Here is an 18,382-nt window from a genome sequence, read left to right as displayed (position 1 = left end):
AAGAACATAAGTGGTAGTTTGACATTTAAGTAGTTCTGTTTGTAAGTATTTAAGAAACATTTCAGTGGAACAAAAAAAATATATAGCATTTAAGACTGCAGTAAGTATGAGTCTTCCAGCATGCAGTCTTGACAGAGTTGTTAATGAATAGGAAAAAATAGTCAAATATTGTTAAAAAGCAATCCATATCCTAATGAAAATGTTTTAGCTTTTTTTTTTTTTTTTTCCTAGAGGAATGTGGTTATCCCTGAAAATTGATTTGGTACACATAAAAAGACTGCATAATGACATCCTAAATAAAAAATTTAAAAGTGGAAAAAAAAATAAGGAACACAAACTCTGGTGAGGAGAGACACCAGTTTATCAAATGATATGTTCTCCTCTTTAAGAAGAGAAATATTTTTATATACCACATTGATAGTTTGGGTGATTGTTCACCTAGGCTGTGCCTCTTATGTGTGGGCTCTGAATTCTGTGAAGTGTGATTTGCCCTGTAGCATCATTGTGAAGCAGGTAGACAGTAACAGTACATGGAGATTTTTAGAGCTCTGGCACGGCTCGTCATGATGTGTCTTTAATGGTGGAAGGTTTTGTATGAGAGAACACAGGTCAAACTGTTTTCCACAAACTATTATTTTTCATTTCTGCAGCAGATACAAAAGCTGTTTTGGGTTAGTGGAGAATATCTCCTTTGTGGCCTGTACTCAGTACGTGTCTGTTAAGGATGCTCAGCCAGTTCGTGTTAATACATCCTTGACATTGCTTTTTTACCAGTGGATTAACGGTTCCTTCTGGAAGAGTGCAGAGGTGATTAGTCAGCCACCTCTGACCTCTCTCTTAAGTTGGACTTTGCCGCTGAACTTGAGAACCCATATCTTGTTTCACGTGCCTGTAGAAGGAAGCGTTGGTGAGTGCTGAGGCAGGAGCTGGGAATGCTGTGGTGCAGGGTAATAGAATACACTGTTACAGGGTGTCTGAGCTCCAACAGTGTTATCTGTTTTCTAAATTGTATTGTCATAATTTGTGAGCACATCATGCAAATGTCATCTCTGTTGAGTTGCCAGAATCTGCAGCAAGTGATTTTTGTTTCAGAGAGAAATCAGTGTGCATGTGTTTGTATACGTTTGATTTGGTGATCACACGGGTTTTTTTCTTTGTTAGGCACATGACTCAGATGATTAAAGTTTATTTTCCCTGATTGAGTGCTTTCACATTAATGAAAATTGTCTATATATTATTTTTTGATGTGGTGAAATTTTCAAGTAGTTGGACATTCAATCAACTTCTTCAGTGTTGTAGCACGGTGTTTTACTGGAACACAACTCTATCAGACTAATCAATAGCTGCCTACAGTTGGCACTAACAGCCCTACAAAGTGTAGGTTATACAGATACATTGCATTCAGAAGAAAAATAAGTAGCAATATATATTACTGAGTTCTTGGCAGAATGGAAGTTGGCAACTGAGTGTGTCAAGAGGATGAGAACCTCAGTGGGAAGTGATGTGTTCTTAAGGGGTGGAGGTGTGCCTGTGTATTCCTCAGGTTAATGCTCCAGGTCCAGGATGCTGCCCTGAAAGTAAGTGGAATGTGATGAAGCAGTAACTGCAGGTGTGTGGCATCCTGGTGTGTATATTGTATACAGCAAACAGGGACCTACACATATGAGATTAGACAGAGTTTCAATATTCTTTAGGAGGAGCTGTGGTTTGTGTATTTTATTTTATTTTTTTTTTATTCTGGAAAAAAAAAGTATAGTTTTCTTTTGAGCCTACAGGATGTTACATTTAATCAGATATATTAACTACAGTTCAGCACTGTAATTTTGCAATTAACTCTTTTTCTTGTAAGATTTGTGTTGCCTTTATATACTAGTAAGATGTATTCCCCTTTATCACTCGTAATGGAAAATTAGTGTCTATCTGTAAGTGGCATATATATATAATACAGGTTTATGTAGTTTTATGTTCTAATAAGTCGGAATGACATGTGCAAAACTTTATTCCTGAACATGCTCTGAATGTGACTGCAAGAGAATTAAGAGTAAGTGGTTGCCTTGCTCTTTCAGGAGGAATCCATATTTAGTGTAAGTACTGAATCCAAAATAGTGATGGTACATATTTTGGGCAACTGTTTGAAGTTAAATCAGAAGGCTTTTCTGTTTGTTTTCCTTTGTCAGCTCCCCATTTTTTAAAATTTGCTAGTACATTGCATTTTGTTGTATGTTTTACACTGCACACCATCAGCATTTTCATGACCTATACATAAGGTACCTAGCACATGGTTTGATGTAAAGTATAGTTGTGTACTGTAACAGCACTGGAGAGGAATAAGGCACTGAAATCAGACAGCCTGGTTTTCCATTGAGGAACGAGGATCATAGCTTCCAAAAAAATGTATTTCCTAATGCTGTTGTCATCAACTCCTAGCAATGTCTGGTAGTGTTCTCCTTGCTGCTTGACAGTGTCATATTCCCCATACATTAAATACATGTAGTGTAGCAGGCTCTGTTTTGGTTTTATTTCCTATGTTCTTCCCAGCAGTGTCCTCTCAATTCTCTTTCTGTCTGTTTTGCTATGACAGCTGGTATCACTACTGCACTTAAATGATTACGAATTTCAAATCTTCACAATGGTGTGCCATGGTGTCACTGGGGGTAATGAAGTTGTTACTTGAGTCAAGTGTGACAAAACTTCATTCTTGAAAAAAACATGGTGGGAATCCCCTTCTCACAGGGATATCCACAGACCTGGTGCATTTAGGGCTGTGAGGATGATAAAGGCATTGAACCCCTTATGTCATTTGAAGATATGATTCAGCTGTATGTGGTTATCTTGCATATGTACTAAATTGCTGTTCTGCTATGGCATGTGTCTTAGACAAAGCATGCCCACAGGCACTTCTGGACATGTGGCTTGCTGTTTCATTTGATTGTGGCTTGCAGCTTCTTCATTCTGCAGTGTTTAACCCATTCTGTAACTTGACTTTCTGTTTTAAATTATTTCAATAAAACTAATGACATTGGAAATACACTTTAAATTTCTATATAACTATATTTTAGTGGACAGTGTGTTAAAAGATGTTGTGACTAAGGCAGTAAGTAGCTTGATGGCAACAGGTAGTGGCTTCAGTGATGGGAGAAAAATGCTGGTATTCTAGGCTTTTCCATACTAAATAGATGCTGAGATGTGCTGTTCAAGAATATCAGTAACGTGACATGTAATTAAACACTAAAAGATAGTCACAAATAAAAATGTAATAATTTAGAATCTAGCACTCACTCCATTTTTTGTCATAACTTGTGGATGTTTAAATTTTTTTTATTATTATTACTCTTACCTTTAGAGATTCCAGTTTGCATTTTGAGCGCTACAAAGAGCAGAGATCTAGTTTGGCGATTTTGGTACAAGTTTGCATCTATAAATATTTTAAGAGAAGCTCGTATGTTACTTAGAGTGGTAGGGCTTCAGTATAAATTAGATGAGTCAAAGCAATGCTTCACATGTCAAATTATTTCATTCGAATCAGTAAAATTATATGAGTATTTATTTTGAACTACAGTTCATTTCAGTGTCTGTGAGATAGTATTATCTAGTTCTGGCTTTGAAGCCCATCATTTTTTCCTCTCCTCTCTCCTCTACCCTAATTTATTCATAATAGTTGATTATGTTAATTTTGAGATGCTAAGAAAAGTACGGGGTACTCTTTTGAGTTCTTTTGAATGCATAAAATTATTTGTTGTGTAATTCTTCAGTGCTTATTAGAACTGCACATAATTGTTGATGATGAGAATTCAGACTGCTGGCTGAGTGAGCATGTGCAGGTTGTACTCAGCGTGATTCAGTACTGCAAAATCTAAGCTGTCCAGAGTGCAGATTAGCCAAGTGAGTCTTGTTGTGCATCTTAGCTCAACTGATTTCAGCAATAGTAGATAATCACTGAAGCATACACTGCTGTGCAGTCCTTCAGAACTTAAGTGTTCAGCGTAACTACTGTTTGCATGTGACCAAAATGGAAAAAGGGAGGTGTATACAAAGGAGTGAATTGTAACAAAGAACACTTTCTGCTTCAGTTCTTGTTCCAAAAACATATGTTCAGCCATGCAGGCAACAGTTGGGGTAAAGACACACTGTAGGTTTGGAAACAAAAGGCGTGTTCTTTTCTTGCATTCACAATGTTTTCAAACATATTCACTTGTTAGGGACTGGCCTGTCAGCTGGATCTTCTTGCAAGTGTGATTTCTTTTTCCTGACTTCTTTCAAAAGCTTTTTCCCCACAATGTTTTACACTTCATATAATCCACTATGCATGCTAGGCCTGCCTTGGTCTTTGTGCTATTGATGATTCAGAGGTGGAGGGGCCATGCTCTGGGAGAATGTGGCTGAAGGGTAACCTTTCAGTCACCCATACATCTGAAGATGCTAAGCCACTCTTATTCCAAATATCCTAAGTGGTGTGGTTGCTCTTTCATGATGAAGTGGGTTATACTTCACCTTTAGAACATTGCCAAACTGATTAGTGCAGCAAAAATATTTTGTAAGTGTTGATCTTTTTACATTTTTTACTTTATAACTACATATTGAAAATCTTACAGAGACTTGTCATAACTGCCTTAAATCATCCAGTAAAAAGGATTTTTTTTTCTCAATTGGAAATTCATCCAGTTGTGGCATGCCAGAGTAACCAAAAATTACTTGGTCATTACTTCTGTTTGGATTCCTTTTTCCTAAATACATGGTTCAAGACCTGGATATAAATATGCTTATATAGGCATAAAGGTAATGGTTATTTCCAAATAAGCTCAACCTGGTTTAATTTATGGCCTTTAAACTCATATAGCTAGAAAATGTACTACTTTAGCTCCACAGGTACAGATAAATGGAACAACTTTCTAGTGCAGACAAGACCTACAGTTTCTTTGGAAATGTCTAAGTGATCTACTCGCTGTAGGTTTTTCTAGGTCAAACTACCCATCTATCAAGTCAGGTATTCATCCTTTGTTGTCAGCAGTGAATACCTCAAAGCAAGGCAGGGCTGCCTACATTTTAATGCATGTAGACTTGTATATAGAGCTTAAGCATATGTCTAACTTTAAGCATTCTGCTCTATAATTGGGTTATGTACATGTTTAGTTTTGGTGTGCACCATTGAATATAATGGTAGGGGAGAATGTATAATCTTTGTGGCAATGGTTTCACACCAGCAGCTTGCGTTTCCATTCCTTTTATGCTATAAAAATGATATGTCTTTCATAAAACTCTCTATTCTTTATATTTTATTTAAAAACAGACATAATGTTTGACTTAAAAAACCTGATTTTATGTTGGAAGTTCTCAATCAATAACCAGAACAGTTAAGGAGTTTTATGTTGGCTTGCAGATTATTCATATGTTTTGTTGGACTATTAACAATGTTACCTGAATTCTCAGTAGCCTGGGAAATTACCACTGATGAATGTCTAATGATTAGAATAGCCCATATAAGGCCCTTCAGTCCATGAGGATCATTTACTCAACTAGAAAATCCTCAGACAAGAAAACTCCATGTAAATATTTTCTAATGGAAGGTGCCAGCAAATGCATCCTTGCCAATGTACGTCAAAACTGCCAGAAGATCTGTGAGGATGGGGATTAACTTTTTAGCACTGTCATCTTAAGAGCTTTGACAGGGAAACATTATTTAAATGTTTTTTCTTTGACTGCATATGACTGAAAAGATGTTAACGGTAGATAAAACTAATATAAAGTAAATGATACTGATATATATTCCAAGTCTGCACCTTTTTCTTTTCTTGAGGTCTGTGTCAGAAATCCTTGAGAATACTACAACTTTAAAATAAATTGTCCTTCCTTCTCAAATGAAATTTGATGATTTGTCTCCAGTCTGATAAAAGAAAGCACATGCTAGTATATTGCTTCTTTTGAGGAATTTTTGTTTTGTTTTATAGGCTCCTTAGAAGTAAATTATGTTTTAGATGTTGCAGTGACTTCTCTGACTCTCAGAAAGAAAATAGTTAATAATAATTTCTTTCCTTTCAGTTCCCATGAGCCTACCTTCATTGCACAGTTTGCATATAACAGCTAGTAAGAGTAGAATGTACTGAACCTTAAACAAATCTATTAGGATCACCATGGCAAGAAACTGGGAAAATGGCAGGAAAAACGAACAATGATTTTGTAAACCCTCCAAAGGTCAGAAAAAGGCTTTCAGTAAGTATGCAGAGGCTAGAAATCAAATCCCATTTCCTATCATAAGAAACCAGTTGTTTTAGCAGCAGTGGTTAATGTACTGTATGTGAAAGATTTAAGACTAGTTGGAAAGCTTTGCTTCTGTTTTATTAGGCTGCTATTGAAAAGCCAACAGCATAACTTCAACTAGGTGCTTTGAGATTTCTTAATGGGCTGTCAAGGGCAAGACACCAGGTCTGTGCTATACTAGCTCTTTCCTGTACATTAAAACAACAGGGGCCAAATGATCATATACAGAAGTATGAATTACTTGATGCTTTCTCTGTTCCATATGGTCAGCCATGTCTTTGGCAATTAATCATGTACAGAATCAGTTGAGTGCTCTCTGAAGCATTGAAGTCAACATTTAGTTGTACCTGTGCCAGTGGGGGCAGTGGGGGTTACGAGCGTAAAATAGCAGGATGAAGAGCTGCTGGCGCCGAAGCCAGAGCAGCTGGCTTCTATAAACAACACTTTTTTCCTCTTTACCTTTTTTTTTTTTAACTTTCTTTGACAAACATGACTCATTTTTCAATATCATCCAAAACATGAGGGTTGCTGAGTGAAACTGTGATATCTGGCATAGTGGATTAATAAACAAAAGGCAGAGAATTGGGTTTAATGTGCCCAAATTACCGGGTGATAACTTAAACCATACTGGCTGTTTCTATTGTATCAGTGAAAATGGGCACATTTACTTGTGTTTTAAGTGGAAATTTTAAAAGTAAAGAAGAAATGAGCAGGGTTTTGTAATCAACTGCTGGCTTTTTTATCATGGAGGAGTTACAACATGTTAAATTAACATGGCTTAATAGATTTCAGGTTCTTTTTCCCTCTCCTCTAAAAGGGGCTATGTTCTAGTTTCATAGAATTTCATCAGGATACTTCTAGCACTAAAAGCAAATGACAAAAATAACAGGGAAAATACAGGACAGCATTTTAGCCCTACTTAGAGATTTTACTCATAATGTTTTTCCTTTCTGTATTAGTTATTGATTTTTTAGAGATGACTGCTATGTTAAAGTAGAAGTAGTTCGTAAAGATTCAGAAGCTTATCCTATTTAAACTGGTGGTGAGTAAATTAAATCTTAACTTAGACTGAAAAATCTGATTTGTTGACCCAATAAAGTAGGACCAAGAGGCAAACTGTCCCAAGTGCCACTTTAGTTCAGGCTGAAGGCTAATTTGTTTGACAGAACACTAGGCTTCATGTCTCCAGTTATACAGTGTTTCTAACCTTATGTCTGACTCCTCATGAGGTCTGTATTGAAGGAAGGAAAAAATCTAGCTTTATAAGATTCAAAATGTACCAGTGTGGGCTTTGGAGTGTTTAGATGTTGCTTTTTCTTGCTTGTTTGTAAGCACATTGTGATATTCACCCAGGACACACAGTTCAGCAGGGTAGTGGCCTATGGATGTTAAAACAGACTTTCTTCTGCTGTGTATCTAAGGAAAAAATAATGTTATCCTGTTACAATACCTAGATTACCTTTGTTAGGTATCTAATTTTGTGTGTGTATCCTGGGTGAATAGAAAGACTTGGTTATAACAGTTTCTATTCAGTCCTGTGTCTCTGATATATTTTGTTGGTGGTAATTAGAGAAATAGGGTGTTGCTCTCTTGAAATCTAATCTTAGAACCTTCCTTTCTTACATAATGAGAGAAGATGCTCTTATGGCTGCTGCCTGATACGCCTAAATTTAGTTCTGCTGCTGTACCAGGAGGAAGGCAAAGAGTACAGTTTCCTAAATACTGTTTTTAATGTGAAAGGCTGGATTTTCTCCTGGTATGTATATATACACACACACACATACTTTGGGCTTTTTGAGAAGAGAGTTGTGTGTTTGTTTTTAAGACTTGGTGCCATTTGCGATTTACAAGGAAAGTCCTAAATACACAAATAGATCTGTAAGGATTGGGTAAGATTTACTGAAAATACGAGCAATGCTGCTTATTAAAGAGGTATGCTGGCCAATGAGACAGGGAGTTGCTTCCCAGAAGAGATAAGCAATTTGTGTAATCTCGTTGCTTAGGTTGTCCAGGATATGTTTTTGCCAGCTCAGGAAGCAGAAGAAAGAAAGTTTCACCAGTTTGTAAACACTACCACTCTCAAGAATCTCTGTGAGCACAAGGATGAGATAAGAGGGGCTGTAGGGCTGGTTGCACTGTTTATTTATTCTACTGTTCTGCAGTTCCAAGTGTGCTGAAAAACACCAAGTCAGTGCTGAGTCCAGTTCAGAATTGTGAAGGCTTCACTCAACATTGGGCAAAGGGGGCCTCTGCAGGCAATTATCTGTCATTAAAAGAATTGAGACACAAGATCAGATTTTCTTTGATGGGATGTGCAACTATAGTGATGTTCAAAAGAAGGTCATTCCTGCTCTTTAGAGCAGGGGTGGTATCAGCCGGGTTTCTGATGGATTTTTATCAGTGTTGATGTGAGGAAATGGCTTTCCCAGCTGATAACATCTTTGGCCGAGTGCCTTGAACCCTTGACCTTTATCAGTGAAGGTATATGTTGAATCTCCTTGTTAAAAATAAATCCCAAAACAAGTTACATGGAAAAGAAAACTTTCAAAGGAACATGTTTTATAATATTATTTTACCCAGAATGCTGCTTTGTTAGTTACAATTCAAGATTTTTATTGCGATTATAAGAATAGCAAGTTATTAAGAAATGCCTCTATAAAAGCTACACATCAAGCCCTGCACTGGCATTCCAGGTGACCTTACTGCCCTTTCAGCACTCTTAGAAAACAAGTAAATCAGTTAAATTGCTATGTATTGTTGTTAATAATACTATTTCACCCTCCAGGTAGCTGTGACTGTACTCACAGGGCTCAATAAAGAAGCGTTTATGATGTCAGTGTCAAACTATGTGTTTGACTTGAGCCATGTACATCACCACATAAATGAAAGGTGTTAACAGAAGGCTGGAGCAATATAATTGTTCTCTCAGTAAAAAATAAATTATGTTCAGTTTCCAGAATTCTGATGTTTCTGTAGATGGAGGGAACTTTACTTAATGATACTCAGGACCAAACTTGCAATTTGACCAGGTCAACAGAATTCATACCATATCACATACAATGTGATTGCGAATACTTGGAGAAGTGATCACCCATCTCGGACTGATAATAATCTATTAACATCACCTTTTCATCAGATTTTGAAAATTCTTTAGCAACTACCAGTTCTCCATGCTCTGCACTTTGTGAATCATTTATTTACAGGATCCTGATGTTTGTTGCACCAAATAACTATACTTTTAGCTTTGCAAGGCTTGGCATCATTAAACTTGGGACTTTCCTGAAGTCTTGGAGAGAAGCAGACATCTCACCATCACCAGGGGATTTTCCTCTCCCTTTGTGATTAAAATGGCTATCCAAAGATTCTGAAAGGGAAATATTGGTGGACTGTAGCCTAGCTGTATGGATACAGTCTTATCATCCTATAATGCAGAGGTAAACTCTGGTTGTAGTGCTCTGTGATGTCTTGTACATGATGAATATAAAAGTTAAAGCCCTAGTAGGTATATTTATTGTGAATGACAAGGAGTGTTAATTTGCACCATTAAAGAATGTACATCATCTCATGTGAGTGAGTTCCCACTTGCTGTAGTCCTCTATCAAATCCTGCTTTAAATTGTGCAGCTGCTGGAAGCGAGGCTCTAAGGTCAGAATTGTTGAAGTTGGCGGATATTAGAGCTTGTGGAAAAGATGTTGTAGGTCAGTGCAAGGGAAACCCATGTCAGTGAATCCTTATCTGAAAATGCTCTCTGGCTTTTTGTTTGCTTTGTAGCAGGGTCAAGAATGTGATCTGTATAGACAGAGTTTTGAACATTTTGAGTTTTTACAACAAAATGTTCTTGATGTTTAAGTCCCATATGATGGGGTAATGCCTTTTGGTAGATATAGCTGGGAGGTGGAGAGAAAGATGCTTTTTGTTCTTTGTCATGTGATGTTGGTGCAATAAATTTATTTTCCGGCTCTGTGAACCCTGTCATGCTTCTCTCTTGGAACAACCATGGCAGTAGCAGTGCTACTCCTACTTTACATAGTTTAAGAAGTGTATAATCTGCATGTTATTGTTGTGGAAAAAAAACCCTATCAGAACGAGGATAGATCTGTCTATTTTCCAAACTGAAGATAATAACAATCATTTCTCTCCCCGAATTCCCAGAGGAATTTTAGTTGGGCAGGACAGAATGTAATGTGTATGTGATGTTGAGGAGGAGGCAATATGCCATGTGTTTTGTCATGTTGTTCCAATAAGGGGGGTTATGTTGGGAATTGGAATTGTTGGGAATTGGAATTGCAGCTCTTGGTTATGTTTGTGTTTTCAAACTCACATGCACAACTTCCCAGGTGAGAAACTTTTTTTTGCCTCCTTTTCTGTGAAAACAGGTTTGTGTAAGAATTCAGTCTTCTGAATTCTGTTCTGTCATCCTTCCCAAAAGCATTTAGATGCTTTGATACATTTTTAGAACATGTGAGTAAAGCTTAGAATATCAAAAATAATTCAGTGTATGTTGGAGGCTGGTTGAGGTGAAAAAGGCAATATAATGCCTTCACTGAAGAGACTCTCAGTCTCTGCCATGGTGGCCCTGCTGCACATTGAGGAGCACATGGGCGTTGGTGGATATAAGACTGGTTGGTAGCTGAGCATCAACCATTTCCTTCCCAACTTGGTAGATGTGGAGAAGCGCAGGGAAAGAAGAGGAGAAAATGGTGCATCAGTTAGTAGGCAAAGATGGAGGGAGGGATCTGGAGTCAGCTTGGTGCAAGCATGAAGGATGGTAAGAGCATCTCCAGTTCTCTTACATCAGCTGTCAGCACAACGTTTGGTAAGGCCAGTAACATTTGATCTGCAGAGACTGAGTGTCATCCACCTTCAGATTACTTAAACCCATTGCACGTATATATATGTGTATATATATTTTCTAATTTATTCCATATATTAAAAGACTTTATTAGTTGTTTATTTGAAGTATTTAATGATAAAGAGAACATGGGGATATCAGCAAAAATTCCATTCAGAAGGTACAATACAAACAATTTTCTTCAATAGCTTTACCAAGGACCAAAGGGGAGAGTAAAATCCCCCAAACAAATGCTACATTGAGGAAAATACTTCTGATATTATTTGATACAAGATAATATTTAGAAAATAACTATGCCTCAAGAAAATGTGGGCTAGAATACACAATGTCTTGTTGTGATACTTAAGGCAATGAGATTTTTAGGTTTACCTTATGTGCCATGTATATTGATTAAATACCAAATATATGGTGGCCATTTCTAACCATCATTTACTGTATTGATTTGTCAGCAGTGGAACTGTAATAAAAAAAGTTATTGATTTACTGTCCTTATTTGCTTATGGGCTTTTTATTAATTTTACACATTGTTTTCTATTTCTAGATTATAATTTTTATGTGTTTCCTCCCTTTAAGACAAGTCTGGTCCTCTCTGAAGTTAGAAAAGAGCAACAAATTGAGGAACAAAGGAATGAGACCATCAGCTGCTTCCTGCTACTTCTTAAGGAGAGACAAAAGCTACGTAAAGAATGGACAGCAAGGTGAGAAATACTCCTATAAATCCCTTGAGTGGAGAAAAACGATGTTTTAAAAAAAAATTCTAAATTTTCACTGTTCAAATAGGAATTCCTTGAATGGGATGGGATAGTCCATGTTTCTGTGGACTTACTGTGCTCATACAGTGCACAGCTTGGTAGGCAGCACTCAGATCTGAGGAGTGGTGCCACCGAAAGTGCCTTCAGGTTTTCCACATACTGCTGCCAATATGAGCAATGCTCTTGGCTGGAATATTCTGCTAAAACTACACTTCTTCACCTCTTGGCTGCTTTCTTCATGCTCCTCCCATTTCCTTGTGGTGTCCTGCTGGTGTTAGCTGGGTCGTGTTGGGTGATACGGGTGTGTGTGTAGTGCTGGAATTCATACTGTGTGACTGTTTTACTATACGGAGTTCTTAAAGAGAACCCACTGCCATAGATCAGGAGGTGCTGTTAACAGTGTTAAAAAGCAGTTTATGTTTCTGTTTGGAAAGGTTTATGTTGCTGGTGTGTAATCAGCTGAATGCATTTCAGAAACACCAGATACACCATACTTTTAGTTTGTTCAGAAACAGGTGAATGAAAGAGAATTTCCACCATGTTCTACCTTATGTTCTTCTCTTTAGCTGCTGAATGAGTTGATGTCACCTTTTTTCACACCTATGTCTAAAAGCTATAGGTTTATACTAATTTTATAATCTCTTACTATTTTATTTGATATTTACATACAATATCTAGCAGTCTGTGAAATTTTTCTGCCAAATATATATATTTAAAACCAGGAGATGTTCCTTACTTACAATTAAATATAGTTTTTAGTCAAAAGTATTTTTAAATCAGATTTTTGTTATGCAAATTTAGCATTTAACTGGCATGATTGTTTTATCTGCACTAAATATTACAGTTAAGGGAAATCTCTTGTATTTTGCTGGTGTAGTTCCTGAAGATTCCATGAGATTGCTTTTAAAATGTTATCTCTAGATTTTGTGTCTGACACTTGAGTATCTTTCCTGCTCCAAATAATTATAGTAAATGAAACATTTTAGAAATTTTAGATAAAAATTGAACATAATTACATGTAATTATTTTTAAAATTCCAGGTTGTGTTTTATAAGTTTGTGTCCTTGTCAGTATGGAATGTTTGTTTGTATGCTACTCATTTAAGATTTCTGAGTAAGCTGGCTCTAAAATATTTTCCGTATTATCATATAGGGTTTACATTTTTCTTCTTGAGCAATTTAAGGGATTTTTATGGGTTTTTTGTTGGGTTGGGTTTTTTTGGGTTTTTTTTGGTTTTTTTTTTTTGATTGGTTGGGTTTTGTTGTTTTTTTTTCAGGGGGGTTGTTTATTTGGTTTTTTGCCTTCCATCACCATACATACTAAATAATGCAGATGTTTTAGCTATGTTGGAAACAGAGGAAATCACTTAAAGCTTTTCTGTGGGGCATGTGCATCTTCGTTGTGAAACAGAATAGAAAGTTCCTAATGAGTGGGATACGTTTTTAGAGTTCATTTTGTTTAACAGTGATTTCCTAATATACAAAGTCATCAGATATCGTGGCAGTTGTGATTAATTTAGAAGTACTGTGGGTTTCAGTGCTCCTGGCCCCACTCACTGCTCACAGGGAGCTCTGGGGCTGGAGCCAGGGCTGCAGTTAGAGACGTAGCCCAGCCTCTGACACAGCAAAGCTGCAGCTCTTGGGGGGTGGGAGAGGCACAAGCAGATGAAGTGCAGGCCTTCTTAAAACTAAACACCTGAAAGAAAATTTCAAGAGCATTGTGCCTTGAAAGTTCTGAAAGAAAGTGTCCTTTGAGTATTAAATATCCATAATCCTTTTTCTTTCCATTTGATGTTTCCCATCCCAGTGACCTATCTGGGAGTCTCATCCATATGATCTGCATAAAGAGACTGTTACCGTACACCTCACTTGGCTCCATCAAAGCCTCAGCTCCGTGTCTGGAATGAAACACTGGCTGTGGCAGCCATGGAGCACACGGTGCTGAAAGTTATAAAACGTCCGCCGTGGTACGAGCAGGGCTGCCCATGTTTTAGAGATCAGTCTATTGTGTACTTTGGAATTACATGAGAAAAATGTGCTTGGACAGGAAATAATTAGCACTTGTCAAAGGGCAGGCAATAGGTTACAGTACTTTACTTTCAACAGGCTATCAGGGGATCAGCTAGATTAGATAATAGAATTTTTTTCCTGTGGAAGTTAAATACAGATGACTCTAATTACCTTACATTGTGCATTAGAGAGCAGATTATGAACAGTACAACTTCAAGAAATTTAGGTCAATGAAGGGAGGGCAGCTGGCAGAAAACTTCACTCTGCACTTGGTCTTTGTAGAGTTATGTAGTCATTCTGTTCTTTCTTGTGTTTTATTTGTGTCATTAACACCTGAAATTAAAAAAAAAAAGTACATGTTGGGAACTGGTGATATAAACTGCTTAAACTTTTGGAAATTTAGCCTTTCCCAGAGGCATATGAACTGTTCTGGTTTGTACCTACTCCATTAAAGCATATTCTTGTGTTTTTTGCTGAGAGTTGTACCAGTGTTTCTGCATATTAACAGACTGAAATGACTCTTTAAGATTTTATTTCAGCTCCACAGCCTGAAACACATGGCAGTGTGCTTAGTGTTGTACTCACCATTTCATAGACTTGTGATGCAAAGATGTCATCGGTATCTTAAGTATCTGAGCAGGTCTTCCAGGGATTCAAGTTGTTCTCTGAGTGGTAGTGATCCAAAATACTTCAGGTAGGACTCAGTGAATGTCCTCTGAGTGTTAACAGAAATGGTCCAGAGTTTCCAAAGCCCCAGATTTGTTTATACTGCATGATAGTGCCTGATGGACAGGTTGTTATAGCTGTTAAAGAGCTGCTCTAGCCCTTTGAACTGACCCCTTCTTGACCTCTGCTTACAGAAGGTCACTGTTCAGCTTATAAAGTTAGGGGAACCTCAGATTCTACTGTAACAGAGGGTGAAGGGAACAGCTGTGAATTTCGGACTAACCATGCAAACCTGGATAGACTTTTTAGGGTCACTGTATGATAATGAAAATTGTTACCAAATTATATGGAAATTTAACAGCAATAGTGGGAAAGAGAGGGTGGAGTCTAATGCATTGGGTTTGATAAATGAAGTGTGAAGTTACCCATCTGGCTCTAGACAGCCCTCTTTTTCTCTACGAAAGGGAAACATTTAAAAATAACCATGGTACATCTAGAATCAATGACCCATACAGAGAGCTGGAATAGATCAAGATTTAATGGTGACTGTGGAAGAAATTATCATTTGAAAAGTGAGACAAAGGATGAGAAAGTACAGTTCAATATCTGCACCTGATTCATTTTTTAAAAAGACCTTAATATTTTCCCTGTTGATGATGTTATTGACGTTTTTTATTTTGCTTTTTAACTGGAACCAGCAAAGTTGTTATATCACAAAGAAACAGGGGGAAAAAAAAGTACTTGAATTTCAAGAGAGAATGTTGCACTCTTCCTGATCAGTAAGTGCCTGAGAGAACTGGGCTATAGTGAAATAAAACTGTAGCTCTTATTTCTCCTAATAGAACTTGTATCATGTTATAATAGCATTGTCTTTAATGTTTGCATGACATACTGCACTTAATTGCTAGTAGGGTTTTGTTGTATTTTTCATAGAGATACATTAAGTACCAAACTAATTTGTCATCAATAAATCAACAAGAGATTAATTTAAAGGGTAGTGTTTAACTGCATTGAAAATATTAACTGCTAGGGAAAAATATGGTTAGTTAAACCATTACTAAAGTATGGGGTTTTTAATCAAAAAATTTTATTAGTACAAAATGGTTTTATTGTGACACAGACTCTGATGTCCATTTTGCTATTTCCCCTCAGTGAAATTGTATCATTTCTCTTAGGGGAAATCCAGCCAGATACTGGAAAATATAAAGTTTTGGGGAAAGACATGAAGTGGAAAGTTTGATAAAATTATTAATGATTGTTGAAGTTTCATAGTTGTGGGACTTACCCAAATTCTGAAATCTTAACTTCTCTCTAAATCTTCTAATGACAAATTGACATTGTGAAAACAGAATAAACATTTAATAAATAATCTGTACCAAAGTAAACACAAAATTCTTCTGGTTCATGATATAAACAGCAGAAAAGTGTTAATTGATTATATCTTGTAAAAATCAATAACTTATAACCTTGAATCATTAGAATAACACAGTAAAAAATCTCTTTTTATGGGGTCATTCTATAACCCATAATATTTTGTAGACCAGGTCACTGTATTTCTAGAATGGTTATATTCTTGCATTTTTGCATGGCAGTGGAAGAAAGAACCTCTTACTTGTGGCAAATCATATTAGTTTCAGGTTTCAAGTCATATGTGAGCTATAATTCCTCAGCATTTTTTGCCTTTGTCAAACCTTCTCTTAGATCTCATAATTTTGACATAACAATTTAAAGGTATGTATTTTTTTTCTAACTACAATGAGCACTAATACTACAGAGATAGTCTTAGCTCTCAACAGTGAAATCTGGATTTCTATGTTGATATTTATATAGGAGTATAAATTATAAATACCTAGTGAGAAAACTGAGTCCTAATCTATGATAACACTTCAATTCTATGAGAAAAACAAAGACTCTTATCATAGAATCCTAAAATAGCCTGCATGTTAAATAAGATTCAAACTGGAAGATTTTATAGATTTTATTTTCTGTTTTGAAGAAAAAGTTAATTTTTTCTTCTTTCGCCTAACGTACTTGTATCTTGGAATTTTAGATCATAATTAAGGAGGTTATTGAGGGAGATTTTACTCTTTTTAGCTTCAGTAGGAGAAAGTGGTGTTGATGTAAAGAAGGACCGTGTTTGCTCTGTAGCAGGGGAAATGTTGACGGGTTAAGAAGTTAACATGGGCTTTGAGAAAATCGGAGCTTTTTTTTTCTCCTGTCATAGGCTTTGTGTATTGTCAGGAACTCATGAATGCTATTTTTTAAAAGAAATGTAATAATACCAGTTGAAAGACTGGTTGAAAATACTGAATTTTTTTTAAACTCTCACAAACCTGACGAGATGATAAGTATATGAAATAATGTGAACTCTTCAGAAACTACTGCAATAGGAGCTATACCAGTTCCCAAAATTTTACAGACACACTGCAGAGGTATCAAAGTTTGTCAGAGAGTGGGGGGAAGTATTTGGGTTGTTTAAAACTTGTGGTTGTTTTGTGTAACATGAGAATGACAGATTTGTTTTTTCCATGTTGTGGAATCCAGTATCCATGTTTCTGAAATTAGTAAGGATCTCAGTACATACAGCTGCGTGATCTCCAGTGTGTTTTTTGATAACAGTTGTCCTCTCTGGACAATGGGTCTCAGTAAGTTAGCAATGAGCATACACCAAAATTTTTATTCACCATTTTGGAAATCACAGGGAGAAAAACGAAAATTCCCTTTGGATTCTTTGACATTCATACTTTAGATGTTATGTGTGTGAATATTCCTTAAAAGAAGAAAATGAAACTGTTCAGCACCCAGTATGTAACCTAAAACAGGTTTTCAGAATGTAAATATACTTAGACAATGTGCAGAAGGTAAATTGTGGCTCAGTAATCCTGAGTACAGTATGTTAATCAAGAAGATGTTTTGAGTCAGACTGGAAACCAACCTTGCAGCTTTCAAATGAGTGGAGAAAACACTGCAACATCGATGAAGTCGTCAGGTCTCCTGCTGTAGTTATGCTTAGACATCAGCTGCCTTGATTGACCTTTGACTTTTCTCCAGTTGCTTATTGCCAGATTTCTTTTGCTGCTCATGACCCTTCCTGTTTTCTCCCTCTGTCTTTCACCTGTGTTCCTTGTATGGAGGAGTCTTTGAAGCAGCCAAGCTTGGCATCAATAGGTCCAAGTACTCTACAGAACAATGGAAATGCAGCTTGATTAAATGCTGCTGTTTAGCTGTTCCTTTGAAACTGTCTTGACCCTTTACCCTTGGAAAGACTATATGTTTACAAGCTGTGGCTACTTACAGAAAATCCTGCCTCTTACCTTGTGATGTCACTATATGCACAGTAAATATGGTGCAAAAAAATTACGTAGTGTAGCAACCTAAGCCAAATGGTATTGTAGGGCAATCTAAGAAAAGTTACAGAACTTCAGCTCTGGGTCTCTGTGTGTGGCTTTCCTTTGTGTCAGACTGTCATTAAGGCACTTTGTAGGGATTGTTTACACTGAATGTTTACTTTATCATTTTAGTTTAATTTTAATGGTTTACTTCTGAAAAACCATAGAGATGCATCATCCTATACCTGAATAACTACCAAATGAAATTTCTTTGACATTTTTCTTTTTTGATTTTTTCTTCCTTGATTTTTTCTTATTGTGCTAGATGAATTTTTCAAATAATTCAATGGCACTTCCAAAACTGGCAAATGACACAAATTTAGTCCTTATTTATAGTGCAATTAAAGCATCCAAAAAAAAAAGTGATAAAGAATTTTCCCACTCTATCAGAGATTATTCAATGATTTATGATTTTTATGTTTGATTTTACTTGGACAGGCTTTTAAATTCAGCATTGGT

The 18,382-nt window shown here is 36.6% G+C and overlaps 1 protein-coding gene across 7 annotated transcripts in view; it reads left to right on the top strand.

Annotated features, from left to right (window-relative positions):
• The window catches only part of FTO (FTO alpha-ketoglutarate dependent dioxygenase), a 231,976-nt gene that overhangs the window by 90,346 nt on the left and 123,248 nt on the right, over nt 1–18,382 (top strand). For 3 of the 7 annotated variants that reach the window (XM_042027500.1, XM_042027497.1, XM_042027502.1), the window contains one exon: nt 11,681–11,805. In XM_042027500.1, the coding sequence (XP_041883434.1) occupies nt 11,681–11,805 (125 nt within the window). Of the gene's footprint in view, nt 1–11,648; nt 11,806–18,382 lie in introns of those variants that run through there. The other 4 variants (XM_042027498.1, XM_042027499.1, XM_042027501.1 and 1 more) reach the window with 2 other exon arrangements.

The sequence above is a fragment of the Corvus kubaryi genome, unplaced genomic scaffold (genome assembly GCF_017639235.1).
Source record: "Corvus kubaryi isolate FWS band 111438036 unplaced genomic scaffold, C.kubaryi_AGA036_p1.0 37300, whole genome shotgun sequence".
NCBI lineage: Eukaryota > Metazoa > Chordata > Aves > Passeriformes > Corvidae > Corvus > Corvus kubaryi.
The sequence above is the reverse complement of the archived record's forward strand: the minus strand, read 5'-3'. Positions and strand labels throughout refer to the sequence as shown.